This window comes from Geotrypetes seraphini, chromosome 16, assembly GCF_902459505.1.
Source record: "Geotrypetes seraphini chromosome 16, aGeoSer1.1, whole genome shotgun sequence".
Taxonomy (NCBI): Eukaryota; Metazoa; Chordata; class Amphibia; order Gymnophiona; family Dermophiidae; genus Geotrypetes; species Geotrypetes seraphini.
The window spans coordinates 52,005,893-52,024,024 of record NC_047099.1 but is presented as its reverse complement, the minus strand read 5'-3'; the positions used below and the strand labels follow the sequence as shown (position 1 = coordinate 52,024,024).

Sequence of the window (18,132 nt, the reverse complement as noted above, 5' to 3'; positions counted from 1 at the left end):
GGCCTTGTTTGCACGGGCCTATGTTACACTGATTAGGGTGACTGTATGGCTCCAAAAAATGGGAGAACGGATTGAGACATCCTGGTTTTACTTCCACTGAAAGCAATGGAAGTAAGTAGGCCAGATTGCTTTCAGTGGAAGTAAAACCCAGATGTCTCAATCCATCTCCTTTCTCTGGAACCATACGGTCACCCTAGCCCTGACTATACATATATAGCTAGGGTTACCATATGGCTCCAGAACAAGGAGGACAGATTGGGAGACATCCGGGCTTTACTTTTTTTTTTTTTTAATAATCTTTATTCATTTTTAAAACTCACAATAAGTGTAACATAAAATACAATCATTTTTATTATATGTTACTTTAACATCACTTAATAACTCACATCAAATAACCCCCCTCCCTTATACCCAACAATTATTCATAAGCAAAATAAATCATTAAATATTCCCCCCCCCACTCCACCCTGGACGTGTATGAACAAAGGGAAAACAGTAATATTCATTTTGTACAATAGTTTGTTAAAGGCTCTCAAACATCCCTCCGGGCTTTACTTCTATTGAAAACAATGGAAATAAAATCCGAATGTCTCAATCCGTCCTCCTTTTTCTGGAGCCATATGGTAACCCTATAATCAAGTTTCAAGTTTATTTAAATCAGACTTCTAGATGGTATACAGTAAAAGTGCCATAAAATCAAACTAAAAATTAGTTATACTAAACAATACCAGGATATATTGGTTCAAGAAAGACACGACATACAGACTTACTTCAAACAAATGGGAAAATGGCACGAACTACAATCTTTGGAGAACAGAACACAGAGGAGGGAAAAAAACGATAGGTGGGGGTAAAAAATAGACAAGCATTATTTAGTCCTTAAAAGGACAATTATTGTCCAAATGCATCCTGGAACAAGAAGGTTTTTAACTTGGATTTAAATTGGTTTAGGGCGGACTCTTCATGTAAGAAATTGGGTAGCGAGTTCCAAAGGGAGGGTGCGGTGACAGCGAAATTATTAGATCTCAATGTGTTGATTAACTTTACAGATGGTACGGGAAGAAGATTCTGAGACATGGAACGGAGTGTCAATGAACTCTGGCTGGTTACCGAAACGGATTTTAAAGGTTAAGCGTAGGATTTTATAGCTGATTCTGTGTTCAACAGGTAACCAGCGTGCTTTGAATAAAAGAGGTGAAACATTATCTTTGTTTTTTGCGTTATGGATAATTTTAATAGCGGTATTCTGTACAATTTGAAGGCGTCGTATTTCCTTTTTTCTGTTATACCCTCATAAAGGACATTACAGTAATCTATACACAAGATTAAGGTGTTTAAGGAAGCAGGTTCAAGTAGTTTTGAAAGAGAACGGATCATTTTTAAACGATGAAAACATTTCTGCATGACTGTACTAATATGATTACTGTCAAAGGTGACTCCTATCAACTTCAAATTGGGCACAGTTTTAATTGATAAGGACTCAAGTTTTAAGGGGGCCTGTAAGATTAGTCCATCTTTGAAGGGAAAGGTCATTAATTTTGATTTATTGATATTAAGGGACAGTTTATTTGTGTCTAACCATGTTTTAATTTTATCCAATTTCTGCTTAATGGATGCTATAGCCATGTTAATGCCGAAGCTAAAGATTCCAGGTCTTTGTGTGGTCACCCTAGGACAACATCTACCCAGTGCCCCTTTCACGTGTGAGCTTTAGGCCAACCTCCTCCCACCCCTAAAACTGGTCCCAAAAAGTTCATGATTAAGTTATTAACTGTATCGACCTTTTCCTCCCTCTCCTCCACCTGTCACTAGCCCCCGACCACTCCCACCGCCCCGGTGAGTGGCTTTCTGTTTTCAGCGCAGCTGGGAGTCTGCCATGTGTTCAGAGGGGAAACATCTTGTGGTTTTTAACAGGATTTTCTAAGTGTTAAAACTAGTCTCCTGCAAGGCAGGAGGAGACCAAAGCTTGCTCACATTGATGAGGCAAAGACACGCAAAGGCTTTACTAGGAGAAATAACCGGCTGCCTTCGTCTGCCTTCATAGTGGACGCCGCTGGTGAGTGATGCCCTTCTCAGCCGCCTTGTAGTCATTTGCATTAGGAGATTTTGAGTGAATGTGTGTGTGTGTGTTAGCAATATGATGCAGATGGGGTGGGGATGGGGACCAGATTATGTCTCCGTGCACTCCTCTATTCCTACCATCCCCTCGCCAACCCCAGTCCATTATTTTCCATCCCCCTCACTATCCATCTCCCCCCTCCCAGTTTTCTTGTACACCGTGTTAATGTATGACAAATATGCAAGAAAAAACAACTTTTAAATGGGGGTTGGGTACAGGGATGGGAAAGAGGCAGCCTAAAATAATACTACTTAATATTTTAGCAACATCTTGCAACTGAAAATAAAAGATCTTGTTTAATTGTAAATTCATATGTTCTTCTGAAGTTTCAAGTCAAAGTGTACATAAGAGGACAAAATCTGGTCTGGTGGATTAATTTTTCACTCCGTCAAAAATGACAAAGACTAGGGGACACTCGAAGTTACAGGGAAATACTTTTAAAACCAATAGGAGGAATTTCTTTTTCACTCAGGAGAATAGTTGCCAGAGGTTGTGGTAAGAGCAGTTAGCATAGCTGGTTTTAAGAAAGGTTTGGCCAAGTTCCTGGAGGAAAAGTCCATAGTTGTTATTGAGAAAGACACAGGGGAAGCCACTGCTTGCCCTGGATCGGTAGCATGGAATGTTGCTACTCCTTGGGTTTTGGCCACCATGAGAATGGGCTACTGGGCTTGATGGATCATTGGTCTGACCCAGTAGGGCTATTCTTATGTTCCTATCACTCTGGATCTGTCTCCTCCTATCCCTGTGGTATTAATGACTTTTGAATATCAACCTATGTAACAAAGCTCTGATATGGTTAATTTTTTATGAATACTGTGGATTCCATTATTAAATAGTTTAACAAATTATACGAGGAACCACAACATATAATATGTTCATATAATGATTTAAAATGTTGTGTGATCGTGGCACTGAACTACCCCCTCTTCAAACCCAGCATGCACCCAAAAGGAGGGAGAAAAAAACCTCAGACCAATGTAGCCGTATAGAACCAAAAGGTACAAATCAAAACTGCTTTTGATACTTTCACTGGCAAAAAAACTCCCTCACAGAACAGTTCAGGTTTAGAAAAGATGACTTGAGCTCCAACGCTGTCACGTCTTCTCCAATCTTGAACACCGACTGGGCTGGCCGATCAACAAGAAGCGACTGCTGGGGACCAGTCGCTCACGTCCTTTCCGACTGTCCTGCCAGCCCTGTAGCCCTGAAATAAACCTGCTCTCTGCCTCCCCAACTCGCTTTCTGCCTCCCCGGATCTCCCGCTCTCTCCCGCAACCTGCTCTCTGCCTCCCCGACTCTCTTTCTGCCTCCCCGGCTCTCCCGCTCTCTCCCGTGACTTGCTCTCTGCCTCCCCAACTCGCTCTATGTCTCCCCGGCTCTCCCGCTCTCTCCCGTGACCTGCTCTCTGCCTCCCCGACTCGCTGCCTGCCTCCTCGGCTCTCCCGCGACCAGCTCTCTGCCTCCCCGGCTCTCCCGCTCTCTCCCACGACCTGCTCTCTGCCTCCCCGACTCGCTGCCTGCCTCCTCGGCTCTCCCGCGACCAGCTCTCTGCTTCCCTGGCTCTCCCACTCTCTCCCACGACCTGCTCTCTGCCTCCCCGGCTCTCCCGCTCTCTCCCACGACCTGCTCTCTGCCTCCCCAACTCACTCTCTGCCTCCCCGGCTCTCCCGCTCTCTCCTGCGACCAGCTCTCTGTTTCCCTGGCTCTCCCACTCTCTCCCACGACCTGCTCTCTGCCTCCCCGGCTCTCCCGCTCTCTCCCACGACTTGCTCTCTGCCTCCCCAACTCACTCTCTGCCTCCCCGGCTCTCCTGCTCTCTCCCGCGACCAGCTCTCTGCTTCCCCAGCTCTCCCACTCTCTCCCACGACCTGCTCTCTGCCTCCCCGACTCGCTCTCTGCCTTCTCGGCTCTCCAGCTCTCTCCTGCAACCTGCTCTCTGCCTCCCCGACTCACTCTCTGCCTCCCCGGCTCTCCCCCTCTCTCCCGCGACCTGCTCTCTGCCGCCCCGACTCTCTTTCTGCCTCCCCGGCTCTCCCGCTCTCTCCCGCGACCAGCTCTCTGTTTCCATGGCTCTCCCACTCTCTCCCATGACCTGCTCTCTTCCTCCCCAACTCACTCTCTGCCTCCCCGGCTCTTCCGCTCTCTCCCGCGACCAGCTCTCTGCTTCCCCGGCTCTCCCACTCTCTCCCACGACCTGCTCTCTGCCTCCCCGACTCACTCTCTGTCTCCCCGGCTCTCCCCCTCTCTCCCGCGACCTGCTCTCTGCCTCCCCGACTCTCTTTCTGCCTCCCCGGCTCTCCCGCTCTCTCCCACGACCTGATCTCTGCCTCCCCAACTCACTCTCTGCCTCCCCGGCTCTCCTGCTCTCTTCCGCGACCTGCTCTCTGCCTCCCCGACTCACTGCCTGCCTCCTCGGCTCTCCCGCTCTCTCCCGTGACCAGCTCTCTGCCTCCTCGGCTCTCCCGCTCTCTCCTGCAAACTGCTCTCTGCCTCCCTGGCTCTCCCGCTCTCTCCCGCAACCTGCTCTCTGCCTCCCCGACTCTGTTTCTGCCTCCCCGGCTCTCCTGCTCTCTGCCTCCCCAACTCACTCTCTGCCTCCCCGGCTCTCCCGCTCTCTCCCACAACCTGCTCTCTGCCTCCCCCGACTCTCCTACTCTCTACCACCCTTCCCTGCAGTGCGAGCCCGTAGTTTTAACCCGCTTTAAACCTGCAGGTTAAAACCACTGCCTCGCACTGCAGGGAAGGGCGGCAGAGAGCAGGAGAGTCGGGGCCAGTAAAAAAAAAAGTTTTTTTAAAAAACAGCAGACAGCAAACACATGTGCAGACCATCTACAGGCAATGTAGATGGTCTGCACATGTGTCGGGATCGCTACTCAGTGATCCATGTCCCCGGAAGGGGGAAGCGCCTCCGATCGCCTCCATTTGCATGAAGATGGATGGTGAATCGTTCGGCATGCCTCCAATCGCCCACGGATCGGAAGGTTATTGAATCGAGCCCTTTATCGTTTAAATAAATAACTCTCAAATTTACCCACTCCTTTACTAATGCATAGCAGTTACCGCCACTGCTGGTGCTAAAACCCGCACTACGCGTTAGTTAAAGATTTTTAGGTCTGGCACACTAAACAGAGCAAATGTTTTTTGCAGCGCATTATAAAATTGCAAACCCAACAAAAGATTGGGAGACCCTGCTCCAAATCAAAGCGCAGCTTCACCTTAAACATCCAGACGGCCTGTAGGACACCAGTCTGTTCCTTACAAATCTACGCCTGACCACGCAGATTCACCCCGCACTGCCTCCAAATCACCATGAGGTGTATAAAAAGGAGCATTTAAAAAAACAGATCCTGTACTAAGGAAAAATCTCACATTCCCACATTCTCGCTCTCCCTTGCCTTTGTGAAATTTTGGGAGAAAGGAGGGCAAAGGAGATGCCTCCGGCACTAATGATGGGTGTTTTCTCTGCAGCTGCGATGCCTCGATCTTTTCTGGTCAGAAGTAAGAGAGCGCTGGGCTACCAGGGCCATAGATTTGAGGAGAAAATCTCAGAGCTGGCCGTACCCCCTGGAGGTAAGAGGCATCCACCATTAGACACGCTAAGAGACAGAAGTTAGACTTTCCCAGCTCCTATTAATGCAACACCAACTGTCCTGGGAGGGGAGGGAAGCAGCTATCAACACTGAACTGTATTTGGTGTAGGATAACTGTCTGGATTCCAAGTAAATCAACTATCCAAAATAGAAGACCAACTCAAACAAAATTCTTGTTCTTATTGTAATACCGCTCTCAGAAACCTGTGATGGTAGAACACAGCAGTGTTTTAAAACCACTCTAACAGGTAAATGGTATCTTTCATTGAGCCGGTATTGATCAATGCAGAAACTGCAAACTTTCTACAAGCTTTTATAAAGTGCTAAATGTAATAAATATTTAAAATGTATATCAAAAAATTCTTTGCACTTATCTTGTGAAAGCTGATTTGTAGTTAGCAAAGGTAGTAATGCATGGCTGAACGCCCTACGGGACCCGTTTCACCACATACAATGGCTTCTTCAGGGGTCATGTCATTGAAAACTACAAAAAACCAAAACAAAAAATCATTAATGAAAAAATACAATAACAAGATACAAGAACTTAAACTAAATGAAGAAACAGACATACTCACAGTGCGACTTAGTGTTCGTCTGCACATAAAAAATGGCGCTGGCAAACATTCAACGCCGCACATGCGCCCTTTATACTACTTCTTACACATGCGCATTTTAGTGCAGAAAATAAATATACTCAAAAAAACTAACGTGCTCAAAAAAATATGAATATCTCAAAAAAATGTGTGAAAAAAAGAATGTGTGAAAAAAAGAAAAGAAGAATTATATCACAGAAAAAATCATTATTGTTACATCAACGGGAATCCCGTTGGATTTTCAGATTAAACACGTTAAAACCACAAGGGCTAAATTCAAATATAGATTGGTATTCTTTTTTCTAAAAGTGTTCTATAGAACAATAATGATTTTTTCTGTGATATAATTCTTCTTTTCTTTTTTTCACACATTCTTTTTTTCACACATTTTTTTGAGATATTCATATTTTTTTGAGCACGTTAGTTTTTTTGAGTATATTTATTTTCTGCACTAAAATGCGCATGTGTAAGAAGTAGTATAAAGGGCGCATGTGCGGCGTTGAATGTTTGCCAGCGCCATTTTTTATGTGCAGACGAACACTAAGTCGCACTGTGAGTATGTCTGTTTCTTCATTTAGTTTAAGTTCTTGTATCTTGTTATTGTATTTTTTCATTAATGATTTTTTGTTTTGGTTTTTTGTAGTTTTCAATGACATGACCCCTGAAGAAGCCATTGTATGTGGTGAAACGGGTCCCGTAGGGCGTTCAGCCATGCATTACTACCTTTGCTAACTACAAATCAGCTTTCACAAGATAAGTGCAAAGAATTTTTTGATATACATTTTAAATATTTATTACATTTAGCACTTTATAAAAGCTTGTAGAAAGTTTGCAGTTTCTGCATTGATCAATACCGGCTCAATGAAAGATACCATTTACCTGTTAGAGTGGTTTTAAAACACTGCTGTGTTCTACCATCACAGGTTTCTGAGAGCGGTATTACAATAAGAACAAGAATTTTGTTTGAGTTGGTCTTCTATTTTGGATAGTTGATTTTGTTTTTTGTAAGAAGACTTTGCCAAATATAGTGATTCAGTTTTTTACTGTGGATTCCAAGTAACCCTGAAAAGAATCAGGTTTGGGATTGTCTCATGCACTTATGAATATTAATTGAAAGTGTGTGAGATTCATCCACAGCCTGGCAAAACCGACTGAGCAGGGGTCCCACAGTACATGTTTGGATACTCAATCATCTGCTGCTGACTGTAGACAAGTCACCAAGGTTAATTTGCAAGCAGGAAACATGGGTCAACTGCAACAGTGGTCCTCAGAGGGGCACTTTAGAGGTTAGGAGGTCTGTCTGAGCATCAACGATACGAGAAGAGGACGGGTTATGTGATTTAGGCTCCCGTACCAAAGGCTATGATGGGGTAAAGGCTTTGGCTCTTCCTTTACAGGGGCAGATTTGGGGGCATCGGTGTTGACTACCAGCCCCTCCTCCCACCCAGAAGTAAACGAAGTGACACAGCCACCCGAGTCCTCCGAGTTCAGACATCTCTGTTGGAATTCAGAAGAAGAACAAGAACCTTGGAAACCACCAGAACCGCAGGGTACGTGAGAAGGCTGTTCTTTCTTGAGACCTCTGGAGACCACTCTCTGCCTAGGAGCAAGCCATGGGTGCTGCCTCCACCTTAGAACCGGGCAAAAAAGGGGGTGTCCCTTGATGCGGGATAGGAAGGTTTCCGCAGACGAAGGGCTCCCTCCACTCCGTCCATCACTCCAGGTTGCTCTGTCAAACACAAAGTTGTTTCCAAATCAAATTTATGATAGGTGGGAAAGAATATGAGAACATTGTCCCTGAGTGGAAAACATACAGATAAGCCAGTTCTGATTTCATGATGTTCCTCTCCTGATGCACTTTGCATCTCCAATGCTTCATGGCAGGGGTTCTCAACCCAATCCTCAGGACACGTCCAACCAGATTCCAAAACACCATGGCTGCCCGGAATTCTCCCTGCTTAGAAGCGAGTCAAACTGGGGACAACAAACTTTTGGCCCATACCAGTGTCCTCTACTGATGGTTGCCGCTATGGGTTGCAGTGGTGGTGGCAGCAGCCCCAGCCCTGTACCTAGCCATGCTAACACTACCTAGGGGTGATTTTGTGGTGGCACCTGGAGGTGACGTTCCTGCATGGATCACTGCCCTAGAATGTGGATTGACCACAGCAGGAGCATTTACCCTTGTCTTTCTCATACCTTTAGCTATGGCCAACTCCCGGGGGCTACTTTACAGTCCATATCCCTGGAGCGTACGCCCTAGCTCGTGGCTGAAGCAACTTGTCTGCAAACTCCTCCCAGATCCTGGCCTGGATCCTCAGCCTCTTGAGGTGAGCAAGGGGTGGGTAGGTGAAGAGGGAGGGAGGGAGGGAAGAATGGGGAGGGCTGTTCTTCCATCTGGGGAGTGTGCATAAACATGTTTATGAACCTTGAAACCTTCCTATACATGTATTCAGTGAAAGTCTAAGAAATCTCAAATTTATACTCCAGGGTAGGTTTCCTTATTAATTAAAAATATAACACTATCAAGCTGCCGACATCCCCCACCTCAACTTTTATTTGCACAGCAGGGAAACATGGGTCAAATAGCTTCCTGTCACACTTATGGATAAAATCTCTTGGCCATATGTTTTTAATCAAACCAAGGAAGGGCACAGAGGCAGGTTGAAGACTATTTAACACGCTTCCCCCATTAACCTCTGTCTCTTTCTTCTGCACAGGCCTTCCCTCCTCCCCAAGAGCTGGACAGTCGCCTAAGCCAGTCACTCAACAGCTGCCAGATGTTTCCCTGTGGAAGCTGCAGGAAGGGTTATGACCAAGGGAGAAGCTCACCACGTCGGGAGATTCCATATCAGACCAAAGTGAGGGACCTTGTGGCATTATACATAGGGGCTAGAGCAGCCCTCATTAAACACTGCTATCACTTCATGGGAGGGGTGTAGACCTGGTCCTCTAGGTCCATCATCATTATTATTTTTTTTGCTCAAGGAACCAGGTTGGCTTCTGTTGGCATCCTGTTTCCAGATCAGGATGCGGATTCTTTCCGGTTCTGCCGACCCATGGTCTCTCTTTACATTCAGGTGATCCAGTATTTGGCAACCTTAGCAGGGTCCTGGAGTGCCTTGTATAATGGACCTTGGCTGAATGCTGGAGGAGAAGTGGGATCGGGGGGGGGGGGGGGGGGGGGGGGGGGGGGGAGGGAATAGGAAATGCTGCTTCTGTAATCTCAGGTACGAGGCCTAAAGGTTACTTTTTGTTCTGGGCCCATTTGCTGTTCAAGGAAGGAAGTTCTAGGTCTGAAGCACCAATAATCCAAAAGAGATGGGTTTTACTGATCTCGGAAAGGGTTTTTTTAACTCTTAGCAGAGTGCAGCTCCTAATGAAAGAAAGCCAAAGTCTACTCTCTTCCAATGATTGGGATTGATCCTTTTTTCTCCACTTCTATGATAATATACTCAGGGAAGGAAAAGAGACCTCACTTGAAACCACACTTGGCTGGGGAACTCATTTTCCTGTCCCATCCCCGTGAGTTCTTTTCCTGTCCCTGCCCCATTCCTAGAAGCTCCGTCCTCATCTTCACAAGCCTCAAACACTTTAAAATCATAAGAGCAACATTCTAGAGCTCAGATTGTGATGTCATAATGCCTCATTCCACCAATGCTTGAGCTCTATCCTCATCTGCACAAGCATCATTTAAAGTCCTAAGTAGCAACATTCTAGAGCTCAGACTGTGATGTCATAATACCTCATTCCACCAATGCCTAAGCTCCGTCCTCATCTGCACAAGCCTCATTTAAAATCCTAAGTAGCAACATTCTAGAGCTGAGATTGTGATGTCATAATGCCTCATTCCACCAATGCCTAAGCTCCGTCCTCCTCTGCACAAGCCCCAAAAAACTTTAAATCATAAGTGTTCAAAGCATGTGCGGTTAAGGCAGAGCTTATAGGAATGGGACAGGGACGACAACAATTTTCCCATCCCGTCCCCATGAGTTTTGAGTTCCTATAGGGATGGAGACAAATTTGTCTCCCTTGTCATTCACTAACACAAGCACTCCAATTGTGAATGTGCCTCCAGTGGTCCCATAACAGTCGTAGGTCAAGAAAAACTCCACACACTTAATTCGGCAGAGCGTTGATCAATTTCTCCCTAAACATCGGGAATATCAGGAGAGGTGTTTTTTTTTTTTGTTTTGTTTTTTTAAATCACAGGCACAGTAAAAAGTGGCCATATATTATTATTGTTGTTGGATATGAATTTTAACTTCATTTGGATATCCAAAACTGTGTCCAGATTCTATCAAATCCCAACGAAAGTATCCCGCTTGGCTATTCACATCTTCAGGGGAACTGTAAGAAAAGTCCTCCATGCTGGCTGTAGCAGAAAATGGCGAGCTTTCCATGCACAGCGTTCAATTTCATGCAAGGTGCGCCAGCAAGTAGGGTGACACCTGCCAGCATAATGAAGTCACATCCTTTTTCCCTTCCCTATCATTGGAAGAGAGTAGATGTTTGCTCTACCTGTAATATCCAGAGAAGGGCAGAGTATAAAACCACTCAATAAATAGCCATCTTAGTCAGTAGGAGAGTAAGGGGGGAGGGGGCAGTCTAACCCAGGCGCAGTATTGGTGAGGGTATAGGCACCTGTCCTCCTCTCCTCTCCACCCCAACCCCTCCACGGCCACATGTCTGTACCATGTCCCTTCCCTCAGACCTCTGTAACATTCCTGGTGGGGAGGGGGGGTCGCTGCACGCACCAGGAATGTTACGGAGGTACGGGGAAAGGGAGGTGATGCACGCATGGCAGGAGGGGTGGGAAAGGAGCGTGTGGAGATGCGAGGGTCGATATTCACCCTATCTATACTACCGAGTACCATGAGTTCTGGAGAATGTGTGCACCTATGATTTGGCCAATGAAAATAGATGCGTCAAGCAGCCAGTCCCCCAATCCCCGTTTTCTTGACCGTCTCTGTGGTTGCAGGCCAGAATCTTCTTGTGTCGGATCTGCGGGAAGAGTTTCAAACGCTCGTCGACCCTGTCCACACACCTTCTGATCCATTCGGACACACGGCCGTACCCGTGCGACTACTGCGGCAAACGCTTTCACCAGAAATCCGACATGAAGAAGCACACGTTTACCCACACAGGTGAGCTATATCCCCCCCCCCCTCCAAACAAGAATAAAGAAATCCATACCATGCAATGGGCCCAGTCCACTTGTCCCCCTGCTCCTTCAGGACTGAGCCCCTCCTGTAATGCATAATACAACACTGGGCATCCGCTAAAACTTAAGGGGGGAAGATTTCATAGTGACACCAGGAAATACTTCTTCACCGAACGGGTGATTGATCGATGGAATAAACTTCCACGCCAGGTGGTCGAGGCCAGTAGTGCACCTGACTTCAAAAGCTGATGGGACAAACAGGTGTTATGCACGAAGTTATGCATGAAAGAGGGGCACCAGGGGGGGAGGGTTCTTAAGTGGGCAGACTTGTTGGGCCGCCGGCCCTCTTCTGCCGTCGTACTCTATGTTTCTATGTTTCTATGCCATCTAGAGCTAACTTTGAGAACTATAACCTAAAAACACACTTTCATAACATATTTCTTAAAATGTAATACAATGGTGGCATCTAGTGGTAACTTTGAAAACTATGACCTAAAAGCCACCTGCTCCCCGGCCCTTCTCCATCCCACCCACTTATCTGCTCCCCTCCTCCAACCCACCCACTCTTCTCCTCCAGCTCCACCCACTTATCTGCTCTCCTCCTCTTCCTCCAACCCACTCCCCTGCTCCTCCAGCCTCACCCACTTACTTGCTCCCCTCCTCTTCCTGCTCTGACCCCAACCACCTGCTCTGCTCCCCTCCCCAAACCTCCCCACTTATCTGCTTCCCTCTCCCAACACCCACGTTTCTGCTCCCATCCACTTATCTTCTCCCCTCCTCCAACCCCTGCTCTCCTCCTCCTCCTCCGCTTCCCTTCTCCAACCCATCCACATATCTGCTCCTCCAACCCACCCACTTATCTGCTCCTCTTCCTCCAATCCACCCACTTATCTCCCCTTACTCACTCACCTACTTATCTACTCCTCCTCCAACTCATATAACCTGCTCCGGCCCCACCCACCTGCTCTTCTCCTCCAACCCACCAACTCTTCTCCTCTTCCTACAATCCACCTATTTATCTGCTCTCCTCCTTCTCCAACCCACCCACTTATCTCACTCTCAACCCACCCACCAACATATCTGCTTCCCCTCCAACCCACACAACCTGCTCTAGCCTCACCCACCTGCTCTGCTCCCCTCCCCCAACCCACCCATGTATATGCTCCCATCCTCCTCTGGCCCCATGCACCTGCTCTGCTCCCCTCCCCCATCCCACCCACTAAACTGCTTCCCTCCCCAACCCAACCACTTATCTGCTCCCCTCCGCAACTCCTGCTCCCCTCCTCCTGCTCTGCTTCCCTCCCCCAATCCATTCCATATATATGCTCCCAACCCACCCACCCACTTGCTCTGCTCCCCTCCTCCAATCCACCTACTCCTCTCTTCCTCCAACCCATCCATTTATCTACTCTTCTCATCCAACCCCCTGCTCCCCTACTACTACCCACCCATGTATCTGTTCCCCTCCTCCTCTGACCCCATTCACCTGCTCGGCTCCCCTCCCTCAACCCACCCAGTTATCTGCTTCTATCCCCAAACCCACCAATGTATCTGCTCCACACCTCCAACCCACCCACTTATCTTCTCTCCTTCTTTTCTTACCCACCCACTTATCTGCTCCCCTCCTCCTACTCTGCTTCCCTCCCCCAATCCATCCACATAATTGCTCCCCAACACACCCACCCACTTATCTGCTCCTCTTCCTCCAACCCACCCACTTATCTCCCCCAAACCACCCACCTACTTATCCACTCCTCCTCCTCCAACCCATGCAACCTCCTCTGGCCCCACTCACCTACTCTGCTCCCCTCCTCCAACCAACCAACTCTTCTCCTCTTCTTCCAACTTACCTACTTATCTGCTCCCCTCCTCCTCCACCCAATTCACTTATCTCCCACAACCCACCCACCCACTTATCTGCTCCTCCTCTTCCAACCCACTGACCCAGTAATCCGGCATGCCAGGGACCCATCCCCCCACCCATAGGGGTCTGGGGCCGCACCACTGAGGAGTGTGTGGCGCAGTGGTTGGATCTACAGCCTCAGCACCCTGGGGTTGTGGGTTCAAACCCCGCGCTGCTTCTTGTGACCCTGGGCAAGTCACTTAATCCTCCATAACCCCAGGTACGTTAGATAGATTGTGAGCCCACCGGGACAGAGAGGGAAAATGCTTGAGTACCTGATTGTAAAAACCGCTTCGATAACCTTGATAGGTGGTATATCAAATCCTAATAAACTTGAAACTTGAAACTTCAAAACCACCAACACCCGCCTCACTCTCTACATAGGAAGGCCAAATCCTCACTCCACCTTCCGGCACCACCCCTGAAGAAGGAAACCTCATGGCAGCCTCAAGCCTTGCTGGGATCCAACTGGGGCCCACACACATCAGCCCTGTACCACCAATAGTCCCCTCTTGATCACCCATAGCACATAGAGCGCTAGAGCTATGACCTGCCGGCCGAGCAGAACCCCTTCCGCTCAACTTGCTCCTCCCTTTCCCCTTCGATAAATCCCACTCGGTGGCCCCATCAACCGACCGCCCCCGCACACTCAGACCTGAGCCGGCGATCGCAAGGGCAGACAGTGCCTCATATTTGGACCGCCGCTCAGGCCTGCTGCTTCCTCCAATGCTGCCGCCACCCACCTGCTCCTCCGGATCCTCCACCAACGAATCTCCCGCCAGCAGCGAGATCTCCGCCACGGTCTCTGACATGCTGCCTCACGCTCAGGTGCTAATGTCCGATGCGCCATAAACAGAAACGCCACAAACGCCACCCTGGAGAACCTCAGAAGGAGCTGAGTCCTCCAGGGTCCCTTCTTTAAATCCTTGCCCCTCCCGCCCTCAGCCAATTATTTTACAATTTCCCTACAGATAGGCCCACCGCCCAACCACTATCCCTGCTTCCTATTTCACCCCCTAGCTCCCTCAGACGATGGGCGACATGAGGGCTCTACCAGCCCCGTGTTACATTCCGCCCATTGACACTGGGGTCTCGGGCTCCCATTAACATCCAAACAAGTAGGTTAGAAACCCTCAGGATAAACAATGTTAACTGTTGCATGCTTCTCTTTTTATCCTCCCCCACCCCAACAGGTGAGAAGCCCCATAAGTGTCAGATATGTGGGAAGGCCTTCAGCCAGAGCTCCAACCTCATCACACACAGTCGCAAGCACACAGGCCTCAAACCCTTTAACTGTAGTGTCTGTGGCAAGGGCTTCCAACGCAGGGTTGATGTACGGCGCCACCAGGAGACACACAACAGCCTCAAAGCAAATCAGCAGATGCCCTCTTGAAGGGGGATTACTTTACAGGAATCATCCCACAGCACCTTCAAGATAGGACAACTGCCAAGTCATCCCATAGCACCTTTAAGGCGGCAACCGGTCACATCGGCTTACAAGAAGGCATCTCCTGCATCATTCCCATAGTGCCTTAAAAAACCCCAAAAAAACCTACTGCCAAGGTTGCTCTCACTGAGTAATGAGGAAGGGCCCTCTGTCCCACATAAAGTGGAACTCTTATTAAATGATGTCAAGACTATATGCAGGCCTGCCCTGAATTTCATTTTCAACCTGCTTAAGTTTCATTTATTAAAGAAGCAGACTGAGGCCCTGCTCGACAACAAGGCTTTGCTGGAAGAATACAGGCCTGTCATGTATTTGAACTTGGATCATGTGAGCAAGGAGGTATGGTTCCTGTTACAGAGAAGCACAAGCCTGTATGTAAAGATATAGGTGTCAGGCTTTAGGAATGTACTGAACTTTTTACCTAGGCTGGACCTGACACCAGCTAACACAAAAAACAACTTTAATTTGCCAAATAAGGAAAAGACAGAACTATAGAAAAAACTGTGGACTTGTGTATGGATTGGTCATTTATAGATAAGCTCAGCTATGGTTACCGGGAAATGATAGGATATGGTAGTTAGGAGCAATTTGCAATATGACAAGACAAGTTTTGACTGGCACAAGAGTACAAGGTGTAACATGAGAGAAGGTTATAAAAATCGATGCATGCCTTTGGTGTAAGCTAAGGAAGATTACTTACAGCTAGATATTTTTTGCCTTGGCATCTACCTGTACCAATCCCTCCAATGAATACCAATTGAGATAATATCTTTTGCTAAATACATTTTGTGCTGTTACATTTTCATTTTCTGCTTGAATAAATTATTGTATGATTTTGGGTAATACATTGCACGTGCGTGGTTTTTTGGAGTCAGCTTGTGAAGGGCTTTGGCAGCGAGCTCTTCAAGTGGTGACTCCTTGTGTGATCAGAGCATGTCAGTTTTTGCTCAGAGCATGTTAGATTACTTTTTTCTCTGAGTTCAGTCTTAGACTGTTCGTAGGAGCGCTGGCAATTGCTGACCACTTTATTTTTCAGCATTGAATTTAAAACACAATACTTGCCTGAGACCAACCCCTTACCTGTGTGGTAAAGAAATCTCACCTGTGTGGTGAAAGAAATCCTGCACGCCTGCAGTGTCTGTAGTGTAAGTAGTTTTCTTCTTATTTTATATAACCTTGTATATAACTCTATCGGTACTAACAAGTATATTAATGACAGGTTTGGTTAAGGAGGGTTGCACATTTTTAAGGCTTGTATATACAGACTAGTCTTTAAGCCCGTTACATTAACGGGTGCTAGAACATATGTGTGTGTGTCTGTCTTTCTTTCTTTCTTTCTCTCTCTCTCCTTAGCCGCTTTCTTTCTTTCTGCATTTCTTTTTCCTTGGCTGTCCATCACCACCCCTTGGCTGCTCCCCCTGTCCATTTTCCCTTCCATTTACCTCCCCTGTGTCCACCACCACCCCTTCACTGCTCTCCTTATGCAGCAGCAACCCTCTTCCCTTTGTTTTACCTCCCCCCTGTCCAGCAGCACCTCTTTCCTTCTCCCCCTGTCCAACATTAGTCCTCCGTTCCTTTTTCTTCACCCCCCCCTGTCCGCGGGAAGAGAAGGGGGTGGGCGGCAAAGGAGGAACGGAGATCGGCGGCGGCAGGAGGAACGGAAATCGTCGTCTGGCTGCGGTCCGGCTTGTGGAGGCGATCGGCTGGTGACGTATTAGCGCGCATGCACACTCCTTCGGCCACAGACCTACACGCACGGAACACGCAAATAGGAGTGCGCATGCGTGGCTAGCTCTTTATTATATTAAATAGGAGGATGCTTAGGGTTATTTGTATTATTTTGTATATAAAATGTTGCCCCTAGAAGCGGTGAAAGCCGCTAATCCCTCACATTCAGGGAAGGATATAGGAAAATATCATGATAAATGGGTCAAATTTGCATCCAACAAGTCCATGAAGGACGCTGGTCCTTGGACCTGGCCCAAAGAGGGATCCCTTGTTTGGGATGATTTGTTAAATTTAAGAACTAAAATTTTAACTGATAAAAAAAGGTAAATCACAAGCAGACCACTTAGAAATGTGGACTCTGTAGAAGGAATTATGTCAAGACTCATCCAAATGTAATAATTTGGTCTATAAGACTCAGGATGAAGGTTTGGAACCCCCACCTTATGAGGATACTAAAGAGCCTAAAATGTATCCTAATCTTAAGAATAGAGATTTTGAAGAGCCTGCAGTGGGCTATGAACCCGCTCCATATAAACCATCTGCAGATGGACTACCTGACTGTGACTGTCCAGAGTGTCCAATGGACACTTCTCCCTCACAAAAGAACCCCTGGACAGTCTTCCCTCCTGAACCAACTCATTTTTAATAGCAGGGGATGTTAAAGTAGAGGAAAAATTACAAATCTCTTCTCCACAAGACTGTAAAGATAAGGATAAAGCTGAGGACTTGAATTCAAAGTGTCATGATTCCACAAAATATTCCCATGCTATGAATCACAGACGTTTCCATATATACTTTATATTCCCATATATACCTTATACTTGCCCAGACGTACGGAATTGTGCAACGATATTTGAATATATAGGGACTGATGACAGAGACTACCCAAACAAATACTTCACAGCTGAAACTATTCCCTCCAACTGGAAACTGGCTGCCCATCACAGCAACTGCTCCTGCCCTACTAAACCCCAACTAAACCCGAACAACACTTCGCTGCTTCGCCCTGAACCCCATCCAATATCAAAGCGCCACCGCGGCACGGTTGCAACCCTCTACTGGCGGACAAAGGGTAAACACATAATCAAACTAACAGATACAAATGCAAACATCATTGAAGCCCCTAAAAAGGATAAGCTGATATAGGGGATTTTCGGATTTCTCCCCGCTCTTATGACAAGGATTTCTAAATCAGAAAAAATAGTACAGTAACAAGAAGCAAAGTTCTTCTCTTAACTTAACAAAACAATACAGAAATCATTCGCGGTCATGAGAAACCTAAGGCAAGTTCGACAATTATTTGACAGAAAACAATTCCAGCTCATGGTCCAGTCCCTAGTCCTAGGTCTCCTTGACTACTGCAACATCCTCTATCTCCCCTGCTCCGCAATAATGATAAAATAACTACAAACAGTACAAAACACAGCTCTGAGACTAATCTATTCACTAAGAAAACACGACCACATCACCTAGGCCTACCTCGACTCCCACTGGCTCCCAATTCAAGCAAGAATACTATTTAAATTCTACTGTCTATTATTTAAATCCATAAATGGTGACAGCCCAGCCTACTTGAACAACCGCCTAATCA

At 47.0% G+C, this 18,132-nt stretch overlaps 1 protein-coding gene across 1 annotated transcript; it reads left to right on the top strand.

Annotated features, from left to right (window-relative positions):
• The first annotated feature begins 5,550 nt into the window (after positions 1-5,550).
• On the top strand, positions 5,551-14,759 carry LOC117349823 (zinc finger protein Gfi-1b-like). The gene is made up of 6 exons (XM_033923418.1): positions 5,551-5,689; positions 7,700-7,852; positions 8,505-8,629; positions 9,020-9,160; positions 11,281-11,446; positions 14,560-14,759. Exons 1-6 carry the CDS (start codon positions 5,551-5,553, stop codon positions 14,757-14,759), a joined length of 924 nt encoding a protein of 307 aa, XP_033779309.1.
• Positions 14,760-18,132: the final 3,373 nt, after the last annotated feature.